The following is a 15158-nucleotide window of genomic DNA, read 5'->3' on the forward strand; positions in this document are numbered from 1 at the left end:
GCTATTGTTGGTATTATATTATGCTATAGCTATACTTCAGTCTGTATTGTACCATATAAATAAAGAAAGCATATATAATCATTTAAATAGTAAGTAATTGTCGTTAATAACAGTATAAAAATGTTAGATTTTCCAAAGGCTTTCAAAAATCAATTATAACGAAGATTAGTTATGAACAATAGCCTCGTAACAATCGTATAATTGTCACGATGGTTTATTTCCGCAGATTTATCGACGTATTATCAAGCACCATTCAGAAAACTAAGTCTTCTTAACGAAGCATTTCAGTCGAGAATTATTTTACTTGCGAAATTATTGAAATCGTTCTGGCTTTATATTATATAAATGAAAGATAAATATACGTATCGAATATCATATTTCCCCGGAAAATCGTCGATGGTTTAAACGTCATTCCGTGTTCCTACATCGTCGACTGTAGCTGCTTACGGGAAACGTAATTCGCTAATCAACCTGTAGTCGCCGCCACCATCGCCAACATGGCCACGTGCTAGACGTGTTTACGTGAACTGCGTCATCTTTCGTATTTTTCTTGTTCATATACCAAAGTGTTAGCTGTGAGATTACAGTGTTGGGTATCGGGTATAGTCATATGATGCGCGTGTGGTGACTAGCAGTCATTAACGTGCTCCTTGTGGGCATGGCGGGTGTGGACGTGTCTGTACCACGGTGCACCTGCAACGTCAAGGATTTGACTACCTGTTCCGCTGTCAATCAGGATTCACCCACGAGTAGAGCCGTAAGAAGTTATAGACCACATGGGGGCCTCGCCAGGTTACTTTATGATAAGCAGAAGGCGGATGAACAGCTCGAAGCGTACGACAAAACCCAGGTAAATATTAACGTAAATAGGTTACATTTCCTATTCAATCCCCTGCATACATATCTGTACCCAACCCGCGCGTACTCCGTTCTTCGTATCGCCGCCTGAGGTCACGTCAGTGGCCTCAGGACCGTAGATACGTTATAGTGCTTCCAGCTAAAATAACACAACTATATTACATTTTTATTTAACCGATTTTCCAAACATTACTACACTGTTATATTAATTTTACAATGAATTCATTTTCAATGTATATATATATATATATTTGTGTGTGTGTGTGTATTTCAACATTGTAAGAGAAATTCATGTTATCGCTTCACGTAACGAATTTGGCCGTTTCAAATTCGATACAGGCTTAATCGTGCTATATTGAAAAGTAAGATTTGTTTAGTGGGTCAGATAAGATAGCAAAATTTGGAATGCAACTGATTCGCGCGTTTATTTTCGTATTATTTGATGGATAACTAGAGATATATTCGGTGTCGACCTTAGTCGCGTTTAATTAAAATAACGTCGAGAAGAAATTTCTTTTTCCGTGAATGAAGGATCTCTTGAATCTGATCTTGGTAAATTCCGAGTGGCGCACGGGCCAGCAGGGTAATTGGGTTGTCGGGGGAGGAAGTAGCCACTAAGGCGAAAGCAAGGGGAGGGAGCGAGGAGAGCAGTAATAATTAGTACAATTACCGCACAAGGCCAACCACTGACTGCCCTCTCATTCCGCGAACGACGCTACTCAAGAGTCAAGAGCATGCTCAGTAATTACAGGATAATTACGTTCTCGATATTCCTGAAACATCTTCAAACGCCAGTCCCGAACACCGTCCACAGCGTCTTGCCTCGCTCTATTTATAATTATATCTTTATGGTTGCCTTCGATTCAACTCTTCTCGAAGTCACGAGCGATCATGCCGAGACCGTTGATCGCGTTGAATCTATGAAAACGATCGCAAGACAAAAGTCTGCCAACTTGGAAGCTACTAACAGCGCTAGTTGCTAGTTGCACAACTTCGAACGTTCAATCTATTAATACCGACAACAGCGTGTGATGGTTCGCGTTTCGATTCGTCGTTACTCATGCTACGTTATTAAAAGGAACGTTGAAAATAATCGTGTAATTCGGAAGAAATAGATTTTTCATTTTACCATAAAGTAAGATTAAAACGTAAAATTCGCTTTTGCGAGAAAAATTGAATTTGGAAATGCAAGAAACCGAGACGACGAAAGCATAAAATTCCTGTGACCGATAGTGGTTGCTTTTGAAATATTTTGAAATTAGCAGTTACGTGTAATGTTTAACGTCCTGTTAGATTCGTTAACGAGACTGTGATAAGCAATATTTATTTGTAATAGATGTATACTCGGTATTATCGTCAGTTCAATGATATTGTATATTAGTTAAATTTAAATGACGAGCTATTGTTCAATTAATCGCTTGAATTCTTCAAAATTTGCAAACAGACACATATTTTATGTAATCTAAGCAGAACGCAGAACTTAAATACACGTTCAATTCTTCCTTCAAAATTGAGCAGATTTTTCCCCAGTATCGTCTCAAACGAATTTACAAATTTCACATGAAAGCAACGCCTCGAAGAGTCTTCGCCTACCATTCTTCGCTTTGAACTTATTCTCAGCTTCGAACATACCTTCGTACAACAATCTCGAACGCGTCCTTTACATCTATATCGTTTCACACGCGGCCAGAAGGAAAACAAGAAAAAAGAAACATACCTCTTTACGTTTTCCATTACGTAGCTAGCATAGGTTGGAAATCCGCAGAAAGTCGACTGGCGCGTCCGATCGCGTATTTATTCATCTAGCGGAAGAAAGAAGCTTTTATCGGTGTTTGCGAGAACCTTTCGCGTGCGACAGAGAGCAAATCGATTCGGAGGGCCGCTCGCTCGAGCAGGTGCTCGCAGGAAAAGGGAAGAATCCCATTCGGTCGCGTGAAACGAGAAATTTGAAATTCGTGCGGAGGGACGCCCCCGCGAGATTTGCCTCAACCCCCTGCCGACCGAAATCGAGGCGAGACGTCGCTTCACCTTCTCTCTCTCTCTCTCTCTCCCTCTCCCGAGCCTTTCCTCTCTCCTTGCGTAGCACTAGGTAGTTCTCTGTGCCTGCCATCGCCTAATATCCCTGAGCAGTCTGAAAACTTTACTCTCAGACCGAGTGGCGTGGATGCGTCGACCCGGTGGTGTTTTAAGGTTTTTAAAAGACTGGCGGCGCCGTTCGTTTCCTCGCGGATCCTCCTCTAAGGAAAGAGATGGAAAAATAGAGAGAAAGAGGGTCGCGTGGAACGCTGCTTTGAAATATTAAGTAACTGATGGATGAGACTCCTGAGGGGAAGAAAGAGAAAACTCCTGCAACCGAGACAACTACCACCGAAAGACGTTTCCGTTCTTTTACACCCCGTAGCCTAAACAACGTGTCCCATTTCTTAGGAATTTTAACTCGTCCTCGGTGCTGTCGTCGACCAGTTCACGGCAGCTTGCGAAACACGCGTATCTCGAGCTCGCTCGTAATAATAACAGCAACGCTCGTGATAATAATGTTTATTACCTTCGTGAAGTGTGGCAAAGAGAAGTCCTGATTGCGAGCAACTTCGGCGAGGCTAATGACGATTCGCTTTGACCATGTTAAATAGAATTTCTCTGTTTGCTTGATGAGGCCCAACTGCTAACTACGAGACGCCATTTTAACTTTAACCCCTTTACGTTTGCGGTGCGTCGCGACGTCGTCGCGTATGCAAGTAGATCATTTGGTGTATTATGGATGAAATATTTAACGAATTACACGAATGAAATTGCATGGCCAAGTATGTCGTTCGTGGCCCACGAGACTTTATAGTAGCTACTGTACAAGTATATGTATCTACTTACGCGGTATTATAGTTGTGTGAATGTGAATTAGAAATCAAGGATTCTTGAAAGATATTTCGTAATAATTTATATCGGACATGTGGCCAATTATGAATATGAATTTTCAGATTATTAAAAATTTTGAATCAGCGAAAGAGGTTGCGCTTACGCAACACAAAATGATACGTTGTAAGAATGTAAATATTATGTACGATTTGAGAGGAAGATGTTATTTTTGAACGCAAAACGCGAAGAGTATATTTTCCAAAGACTGTCTTTTCTTTTTCTTAAGGTTCGTGTTATAATGATATGTTTTGAAGTAGATACGAATTTAAACGGAATTGTGTTATGGCGAGTTAAATTTAACTATGACGTGTACCATAATAGTCAAGTATCCGAAGAACGATTGCTATTTACGTCCTTTACGTTATCAGTGAAACGTTACTTCGCGAATATTAATTGCAAATAAATTTCAATTGATTTTTTACAACGTAATATCGTATACGATACTACCGTAATTTAAAAAAGATACTTTTAGATTACTCTTCGGGAATATATTTGTCCGTCGTATTATTCATGATCGTTCGTCGCGTGCTACATTAAGAATTCTAACAGTAACTCGTCTCTTACGTCAAACTGTAATAATATTTTCTTGTCGTGACATGCAACGTAACAGAGTTTAAAGGCTAGCTATGTCGGACAATTTTTAATACGAGAAGACGCGAGCGAGAAGTAATATTCGACTTCCAAGTGGATCGAAACGTACGTGCCTATTACATACAACAAATATATAACAAAGTCTAAAAGTTTAATAAAATCGTTTATTTAAATTAATTAACCACCAACGAGTACTACATTGTATCGTAGTGCGTGTTGCAATAGCTCGCCTCGATGTTATCTCTGACGAAATCGGACACCGTGCGACAGCCGAAAAAGTCAAAACAAACACGAGTGACAGTTTACAAAAAAGTGAACGGTCGAGCGATTCGTCATCTCCATCCGAATAGCATAAAAACCCGTAAACGACAAAAATAACTATACATAATGTATACACGAGCGCGTATTCATAGACTTCGAAGCGTTCTTCGAGATAAATCTCACATACGATAAATACACAGACAGAGCATTCTTAGCAGCGAAGAATAGCACGTGACACGCGTGGCTCAGACTAAATAACGGCAATGTAAATAATATCGAGCCGCGATAGTTACGCGACGCAGTAGCAGAGCACAGTGCAACGAACGAATCTAGAGAGGAACAAAGACGAGCATACCGTGCGTTATCGTTCGCGTGAGACGGCATTGTTTCGAGAAAGGAGCAACCAACGATGAATACGACTATCGTTCGTGAACATAAAGCGAGATCTAGGATCTCTCGCGGCACTTTCACGGTGAAGAATCGCGAAAGATGTTGTCAGGACCGCGATAAATCCGTACGGTCGGTGGATCTTCGTTTATCAAGTCGTATAATCGCGGGCGTGCGTCGTGTGCGCGAGCATGCGTGCGCAGTGGATCCACCAGCCGAAAAACTGATTTCTGCGGCGTAGATCGACGCTCGATCGACCGAACAAGTCGTATTTATGTCTTTATTCGTACGCAGGATACCGGTTTCCACCGTGAACGCCGATCCATTCGGCAGAATTCTTGTTCGCCGTACACGATACGCTTTGTCGCCGAACTTCTTGCGCACGAGACGCGAGTTGCCGATGCGAGGGGGCCGGTGCCGCCGACCGATTTGAAAGTCGCGGGGCAAAAAAAGGCACGGTTCCAAGACGAGACTCGGTGAAACGAAGGATTTCATTAGGCCCGTCCCTCCCGGCTCTTTTGGTATTTCGCATTTTTGCTGATTTCTTCCGCGCCGGCTTTTCGTCCAGCATAGACCGTGAAAAAGCAACGAGAGATAAGGGACGTTAGCCTGGCATACTTTTCTTTTTTCGTTCTTACTAGAGATTTCTTTTGCATTTGCTACGCTTTGTAACAACGTCGGTGAACCTTTGGCTTTAACTCGAATCGCTGATTTTTGGGAATTAACGACCTACAAGCTTTGGCTCGCCATCTCCAGCTACGCATCGAAGTTGAGTCAATAAAACAATTGTATAAATTATTCGATGGCGAATGTACCTTTCTGTCAAGCAGTTTCGCGTTCTTTTTTATCTAAACATCGTTATTACAAAATTACAGAAGATTAAATGCTCCTCGATCACTAAGAATCGTTAGTGCATCGTATCGAGCTAATAAAAAGTTTCTGTTTGTAACTCTATGCACGTACGATAACTATCAGGCACTCGTTATTGTGCGACGTTGGTGCCATTGCGAACAGAAATCAATTAGCAAAAAATATCATGTAAACCGGATCGGATCCTGTGATTCGGGATCTACCAACGGGCCCGCTTGTACCGCCTTCATCCTGGTCGATTCAAGTTTTATTAACACTTCGTAAGGTGTATCATTTCAACCACTTATGTCTCTGAAATTGTCGACCAGACACTTTACGTTTCACACGCAATAACAACAAGTTGCTATTATCTCGTGAAAGTAGATCAAAATTGACGCGATAGGTATATTTCGGATCCTGCACGAATATACCGAATGTCTCAACGTAAGTGACGTTTAAATCGCTATTCGGTCTGGTAATTTCGTAAAGTAAGGATAGATTCAAAGAAATTTTTTCTGATTCTTCAGCGTCAACTTTGACGAATGCCTTTGACGAGAACAGAAATTGCACGCAACTTGTCTTTGTTTAAACGTAATTTAATATGTTAAATTTAATCGTAGGTAGATAAGAAACATCAAGTGAAACGTTCAAAACGTACCATCCTATTTGTAAGGCGATGGGAAATTCGAAAGAAACTTGGAATATATTTTTACTCGCGCGAATCCATAAAATAATAACGATCAGAATTTTATTTGCTCGTGTAAAAGGAACGTTACGATCGACTGTCGTTTTCTTTCTTTCTTTTAATTCGAAATTTGAAAATCACCGAAACCTCGATCGACAGTATCGAAACAAATAAATAGATAAAATCAAGTTTGAAGGATATGGACAGAAGGATTCATAACTTCCAGGTAATTTGGCGTAGTAAAAGATCAAACAACCATAACTAATATCTGTTTGACTGTAAAAATAGAGACACAGGTATCTACGACACTCGTTACCTTTAAGGATATTAACTTCGGTACTTGCTTATCTTTTTACTACCAGGAAAGTGTAATCCTCTCGATCACAGATAAAAGAAAAAATTCAATCTTTGCAACCTTTCGACACGCTAAAATCTGATTAGTCGCGATAATCATCTCGGTATCAAGAGATACACCGTTTCGTTCTCAGGTTCGCATCTTCGAAACTATTAAACAACCACATGCGCGGTTCTACGTGGAGCGATAGAGATTCTGGTCTAGCGAAGCCCGCGGGACTAAGATCAAGATCGAAAAGCAACATTTCGGATCCTCCTCTCGTTAGCGTGGCAGCTTCGACCGATAAACGTAGAGGAGATTCATCGCTACGAAGGCTCAGAGTGAAATAGTTGGTAATACGAAATAGTTGGTAAAAGGAGATTGCCGCGCGCAAGGTGTTATCCTTCGCGACAAGCTAAATTAGCGAGTGTACGGAAGATTTTCGCGCGCACCGTATACTTATCGTGGCTTCGACAAAAGCATCGCGATATCGTTCCTCTCAAAGAACAAAGAAGTAAAGGAAACGAAAAGCAAGGGGCAGGGGGAAAAAAGTTAAAAACCAAGAGAAAAAGAAGAACGAGTAAAATAAATATCAACGGCTTACGAACGGCTCGTGGATATCGCGAAGAAAAGGAAGAGATATTATGGATGTACGAGAGAATACGATAGTCCTTTCCGTACGTGAACACGGACCTATCGATGAAGCGAAGCGAGGGAAGAAGAAGAAGGCTGTCATAAAAGCCGTGGAAAACGTTGGAAAGCCTGTTGAAAAAAGCCGAGAAAGGGGACGATGAGACGGTCGAGCCGCACACATCGTAATTTGCAAGTTATTTTACGCGGCTATACGGATCGGATAACGAAGCCGCGGGACGGACACAGATCGTTATCGGCTCGTTCTCGAAATATTCCTCTGGGGCACCACCGGTAAGTCGAGGAACGTACAGAGAGTAGATACGTAACCAGAGAGTGCTCTTCCAGCCGTTTCACGCATGATCGATCGCGTCTCGCGCCAACCAAAGGGACTCCAAACGATTATATCGGTTCCATCCGTGTGGGTATACGTACTTGCTTATACAGAGTGTTTCAGAAAGTTGTACCAAACTTGAAAAGTACGTACACGGCGCTCGTGAAACGTTGCGTCCACACCTTGATCCAGATATCATTAGTCTCGGTGTGGCGAGACTTTCTCATCGGTGAGATTATTATCTGCCGTATGTCGCGTGTTTGAAATTTCATTAGCGCTGTAAAGAGACGCGACTGTCGCGATTATATCGGTCAAATTTCAAATCTTAAAAAGGTACATCGTACGTAGTACCTATCTATAGGAAACGTTTGCTTGGCACGTACAAAACACACATATAGTAAAAAATTGGTACGCGTAGCGTTTGTACGAATAGCTGTCTCAAACGTATAAATAAAGCTTCATTTTATAGAGAGTCTTTGGTCGACCAGACGAATACCACGTGCTTCTGAAGTTTGGCATCGACTTTCTGGAACATCCTATACCTATAGCTACGTATACGTCCGCATGATGCGCCGTATGATAACGATCCGATTCATTTTGCATCATCGCGGATAGCGCTTACAAATAATTTCGAATCGACCATGTTCGAGAACGATCGTTCGCGAAATAGTTATAGCTGTTTCCTGAGCGGGAAGACTATGTCCAAGAAGATAGTTGATTGCGATTGGTTTAGCTACCAGTTGGGTCGTGGCTTCGGAGCTGGCTTAAAACGTTGCAAGATACGTACCTGTTTATCCGAGAGTATTAGAAATTTATTTAGTCGGACTAGATGTCGAGGAATAGATATTATTATTTAGTTTGTACTAGATTTTATTTGTAGTTGTAAATGTCTATTATATGATTATACAGTCGCATAGTTAATTTATATATATGTACCTATATATGTGGAATTATATAAAATTGTACGCGGAGATCACGAGCGAATAACGCGATAAAAGTCATACTTTATAGCGGAGAAACCGTAGAATTCAATATGCTATCGACTAATTTCCGTGTTACCAAAACTGTCTTCTTATTTGCTTTTAAAAATACCCTACACGTTTTACGTATTTTTGCTTCTTTAAATTTTCCCTAATTGCACGAGTATTCGCAGCCTATTCACGAGATTAGCTTCGTTGGATCTTTGGAAAATTCCATAGGCTTGTCGCTACGTCGTTGCGTGGATACGAGGCAGCATAAAAGCATAAAGACAAGTAGTTGTTGGATTTATTTTCGCGAACGTACGAAAATTTTCGATGTAGAGTCGTCGTTATCGTAGATCGTGTCGGCAGCCTGGAGGATTTAGGAAACTCGCATTGCCTCTCTTCTCGCGCAAACGAACTGATATTCTAGGCGCGGCCAGCTTCGTTAGTCGATCGTCGATCTCGATGAAAACTCCTCACGGTTAGTTACACCGACGCTTTCTGCACACCGCTGCTTTTCCAATCAACACTCCCCACCCGAAATGTTCACGCTGGAATCTTCTAAAAAGGGGCACCATCTCTGCATTCTGCCCTCGCGCAATTTTGTTCGATACTCTTCCAAGGAAAGAGAGAAAATTAATTGGAATTTTTCCTGATACTTGTTGTTTTTCAATAATACGTAGAAAAGATGATTAGTCTTTGTTATTATTAGGTGGAACCTAACGAATGGAATATTTCTTGATTTTCTGATTTTTATGTCGCTCGATGACTACCGATGACTCGTCGTTCGAATAGGTGGTGCGAGGATGTGTTTACCGCTTAATCTGTCAACTGCGGAGTTGAGTATCAAAAATCCTTTGCGGGCTGCGCAGATAAAACGAAGCAACGACGAGTATACGCGTCGATCTGGGTGTAAATGGTCCTATTATAAATTTTACGAAAAATAAAGCGAAACGATGAAGGAAACAATTAACAATTCATCGTTGAAAAATGGTATTGTTATTAAAGACTTGAAAATTGCGAAAAAGTAATAAAGTAAGGCGCACAAAACGACTTGGGGAGTAACCGACGCATCGAGGAAAATAATCGAATCGATTTATAAAAAGCAATAATATCATACAGAGCATAATCGAACGATCAAACTTTCATTTTTCAAATGATAATTTTGTCTTAAATAAAATACGTGATAGTTTTATTGGAAGTATAAAGAAAACATACCACTAAATGTCATTTACTTTTTACTAAAATTATGAGTTTCTATAGTGAATGGTAATTTTTTATTTCGAACGACAAGTACACGAGTTGAACTCGATTAACTAGTTGAAAGTGGATAGCAAATTTAACAAGTTCTATGCAAAGCAGAATAACTAATTGCCATGGAATGGAAAAGGAAACGAAATTTCTTATCGCAAACCAGCTGCGCAACGATAAACGACAAACGACGTATTCCGTTTGAAAAGGTTGTCGCAACAGCTCGATCTCGCTCGCCGAGTCGGACCGCGGTTCGACGAAGAAGAAAGGAGCATCGGAAGGATCGATCGATTCGAAAATCCGTAGCATTTGCATCGGCGCGGTTAATCTCGAGGACGTGGCACTCGGTCGTCACCGGTGAAATCACGAGACAGGTTCAGAAACTTGGAAAGATGGCGTCGATTCTCTCCCACGACGCCAATATAACGCCTGCTTGGCTCGCGCCCGCCACCGCTGCCGCCTCCGGTATAACATAATGGCACAGGAAGAGAATGCGTTTGACTCGCGATCCAACACGACTCTGGAATTCGAAGAGTTCCACGTACGAGCGACCAAACATCCCCAGTATTCTTCGCGGAAAGCATAAACTGCTCGACGAGCGTTGTTTATCGTTCACAGTTTACCTACGCCAGGTTTACGCGTGCTTCGGGCCCCCTCTCCATCTCTGAATACTGGAGAGATTTTCAGAAAAAGAAACCCGAGGAAACACTTGCTTCGTCGAGAGAAACGAATATGTTGCGATACAACGATATTACACGCATAGACACAAATAGACACCTATACAGGCATTTGAAAAGAACGCTTACACAGGTCATAATCATTAGTGTGTACTCATTACTGTGGGGTTCAAAATATTTAAGGGATCGTGGGTCACTACCTACGTCTAATCTGAGAGTAACTGGCCAACAATCAACAATTGTTCCATACGTTGTTAATTATATCACTCGCTTATATACATCAGGTTCTGTTTAATAAACATCACTGAATATTATTTCAACATAAGCATCGTATCTTCCACAGATTATTACTCTTAACTTCAAGATTAAATTCTAACAACAATCCATAAATTCTTTACCTACATACTTTGTTGATTATACCATATCACTGACTTATATACATTTGGTTCTGTAGTTCTGTTTACTAAATACCACTGGATATTATTTCAACATAAACATCGTGTCTTCCACAGATTATTAGTCTTAACTTGAAGATTAAATTCTAACAACAATCCATAAATTTTTTACCTGCATACTTTGTTGATTATACCATATCAGTCGCTTATATACATTTGGTTCTGTAGTTCTGTTTACTAAATACCACTGGATATTACTTCAACATAAACATCGTGTCTTCCACAGATTATTAGTCTTAACTTGAAGATTAAATTCTAACAACAATCCATAAATTCTTTACTTGTATACTTTGTTGATTATACCATATCACTGACTTATATACATTTGGTTCTGTAGTTCTGTTTACTAAACATCACTGAATATTATTTCAACATAAGCATCGTGTCTTCCACAGATTATTAGTCTTAACTTCAAGATTAAATTCTGACAACAATCCATAAATTCTTTACTTGTATATTTTGTTAATTATACCATATCACTCGCTTATATACATTTGGTTCTGTAGTTCTGTTTACTAAATACCACTGGATATTACTTCAACATAAACATCGTGTCTTCCACAGATTATTAGTCTTAACTTTAAGATTAAATTCTAACAACAATCCATAAATTCTTTACCTGCATACTTTGTTGATTATACCATATCACTCGCTTATATACATTTGGTTCTGTAGTTCTGTTCAATAAATACCACTGGGTATTACTTCAACATAAACATCGTGTCTTCCACAGATTATTAGTCTTAACTTCAAGATTAAATTCTAACAACAATCCATAAATTCTTTACCTGTATACTTTGTTGATTATACCATATCACTGACTTATATACATTTGGTTCTGTAGTTCTGTTTACTAAATACCACTGGATATTATTTCAACATAAACATCGTGTCTTCCACAGATTATTATATCTTAACTTTATGATTAAATTCTAACAGAATACTATGTATATATCGCAATATCGTAATGGTTGAGAGAGTGAGAAAGGAAATGGAGATACAAGATCTCGCGATTCGATCTACGCTTGGCAAAATTCCATTTTATTGGACGAATGCCGGATAGTTGCAGGCACAGACGATATATGTACGTGTATCGCGCTCTTCTTAACTCTTCTCGATGTTAATTAACTTGTTAGTAGTCCGTCGACGAAAGAAAGTTTTTCGGAAAATCGTACGGACGAGCAATTGGAAGTCAAATAAAGTTACGTTAGACGAAAACTTTTCTATCGATAGACGTTGAACGACTGATCTTAGTATCGAGGTAACGTTGGAACGAGCAAGCTGTAGGTAAGTAGGACAGTCAAAAATGTCGTAACCTTGAAACACTCCCATTGACGAGGAATAGTAGGTACGGTGCCACGGGTTATACGGCGAAGTTTACGTTTCGCAAGTTCTCCTATGCACTGCAGCGTACCGCCATAAACAGGCACATAACCATTCGGGACGAAGCGTGTTGAACACGAGTCTCGCCCGATGAGGCGCACAGATCTCATAGACTCGAACCGTGACGCGAAACTGCTCTTTCTTTCTTAGCTTAATATACTGATTATCAAGCACGTTTGTCGCATTGCTTTTTATTTTCATCTTTTTCCGCTTTTACTCGAGTACTTTGTTGTTAAGACGTTCGTTTATTACGCTGGTCGCTTGAAACCTAAAGACGAAGAAGCGAGTCGCATCGAGTATACGTTCATTATGAACAAATTAAAAAAAACACGAGACTTTTGCTTTATGATACGCAAAATAATTGGAGGAAATAATCTCCCAACGAAAATTACCCATTTTGGTTAGTAAAAGTTCGAACAAGTACGGCATCCTGCTCTACGATCGATGTTTATAAAATTATGTTATATTTACGCGATATTTTTACATTTATATCGTCCAACTATATTACGTTTCTATAATTATATCTTTTTATATGTATGTCTCTCTTTTTCATCGTTGCACCGGCCTTCCATAGATCATTTTCGTTTCATTTTAACACGCAAATGCACAGGTCGTACCATCGCATCGTAATACTTAATATGTATACGTATAGAAAGATCGAGGCGTCCGTGTCGTTTGTCGGTGGTACGCGAGACGTTGATTTAGATGAGCGTGATTTCCGAGTTGGCTACTTGTTGTCCGAGTGGAGAGATGCGATTGGTGCGTGCGCTGGACTAGACGGAAGGTGCGCGAATCTGATTCCCTTTTGCTCCTTCCCTTCGACGATTTCGCCCCGTCTCTGTCCGACGGTTGCCTCGCAGAAAGTCGCCACTAATGACACAAAGAGGAATGCTGTCCGGTCTCCGCACGAGCACCTCGGTAGCCATTTGTAATTCGTGGTGAGAAAAAGTCGCGAAAAAATCGCGAAAAAGTCGAATGAAAGTGTGATGACGGAGGTGGAAGCAACGCTGGCTACTTGCAATTAGCGATGCATGCTGCCAGCTATAATTAAAATCGTACGCCACTCCTTCTGTCTGTCTTTCCTTCTCTCGTCCGCGTAGCTCGCGTAGATTGCTGATTTTCAGATTCCTTCTTGGCCACCTCCCCTTTGTCACTGTTCCAATTCAATTACCAGGGAAAAGTCGTCGAGAGTTCATTAGAGTAATGATCGAGTTACATGATTCATTGCTTCGACAGATGCGGCCCCGAGTCGAGTAGTCTCTTTCTCCAGTTCTTCTTCACTCGAGGTTAATTTAATTAAGGCGTTGTTCGAGATGAGTAATCTGGCCGAGCCTATTGTTTCGCGTATTTGTTGCGCTTATTGTCTGCTAAATTCGCTACCTTCTTCTTTCGGTATTTCTATCTTTTCGTCGGAGAATAATACAAATGCACAGCGAAAAAGGTTGATGGCTCGTTGCAGAGGGATACGAGCGGAGTAAAACTTTCCAAGTACAAATTCACGCGTTTCTCCTCTTGAAAATTAAAGGCGTATAGTATCAAATTATTTTCCTTATCGGCGACAACAGGTAAATAATTATCTATAAGTCTAAAAAATTGTCACGCTTAACGAAATATTCGTCTTTAAAAGAAGAAATAGGAATCGAGACATTCTCGTTGTTCTTATAACGACGACCCAACAAAAATTCCTTTTAACATTCTCCAACAAATTTCTTAAAATTTCCCAATTTTGCAATTATACGCACTTGGTTCCCTTCTTGCGTTGCGTCTTGCAGCAAACTTCGTATTACATACTTGCAAAGCGATTTAAAAACTCAAGCTCGAAATACGAGCGATAGGACGAGAGGAAAAAAAAAAAGTATACGAAAGAAGTAAGAGGAAAGAAGAGATTGGGAAATCAGAGATAGCCAGGGTCCTATGGACCTCGACGATGACAGAGTCGACAGAATATTACAGAGGTTTGCCGGGAGTTAATTCCCCGGGGCCGAGAAGGGACTGTTTTAATTAGAGAATCTAATTGATGGCCGCGTACGGTGCGGCTGCCGAGCAATCCATAAACGACTTCTTAGGGCCGCGCACCTGGGCACCACGGCGTTAATTACTCTCCTTCTGTGGCCGGGTCCTTCCATCTCACCATTCCCCACCTACCTTCTTCTTCTTCGTCGTTCTCCTCGTTTTTTCCAGGTCTCTTGACTTGCGAGCCTGAAAGAGGAACAGGGAATAATGGGGTGGGAGAGCGAGAAAAAAAGACGTACAAAAAAATAAAGAGTGCGAGAGAGGAAAACGGACGATTGCCTGGTGAGGAAAAAAGAAGGGACGCGTATAAAGAAAAAGAGAAGAGGGAGAGAGTGAGAGTGAGAGAGAGAGAGAGGAAGGCGGAAGGTAGAGGCAAGGTGAGGGAGAGAAAGCAACAAGTGTCCCCCGTCGCGAGGCGCAAAAGCATTCCTAATTACGCCCCTGCCCTTGGAGCGAAACGAGACAAAAAGCGCGTTGATTACATTTTCGTATAATTTCATCGGTCGGCGCTCGCCATTAAGAGCCACCACCGCGCGCAAATTAGATCGATTCCTTAATGCCCCGGGCCGCGTAATTGG

The 15158-nt window shown here is 40.9% G+C and overlaps 1 protein-coding gene across 2 annotated transcripts in view; it reads left to right on the forward strand.

Moving 5' to 3' along the window:
• The first annotated feature begins 463 nt into the window (after positions 1–463).
• The window catches only part of LOC132907047 (protein-L-histidine N-pros-methyltransferase), a 43796-nt gene continuing 29101 nt past the window's right edge, over positions 464–15158 (forward strand). For both annotated transcript variants that reach the window (XR_009658099.1, XM_060959790.1), the window contains exon 1: positions 464–850. Coding sequence is in view for 1 of the 2 variants with exons in the window: in XM_060959790.1 (XP_060815773.1) it covers positions 659–850 (192 nt within the window). In the remaining variant the exon portion in view is untranslated. The remainder of the gene's footprint in view (positions 851–15158) is intronic.

This window comes from Bombus pascuorum, chromosome 5 (genome assembly GCF_905332965.1).
Source record: "Bombus pascuorum chromosome 5, iyBomPasc1.1, whole genome shotgun sequence".
NCBI classification, from domain to species: domain Eukaryota; kingdom Metazoa; phylum Arthropoda; class Insecta; order Hymenoptera; family Apidae; genus Bombus; species Bombus pascuorum.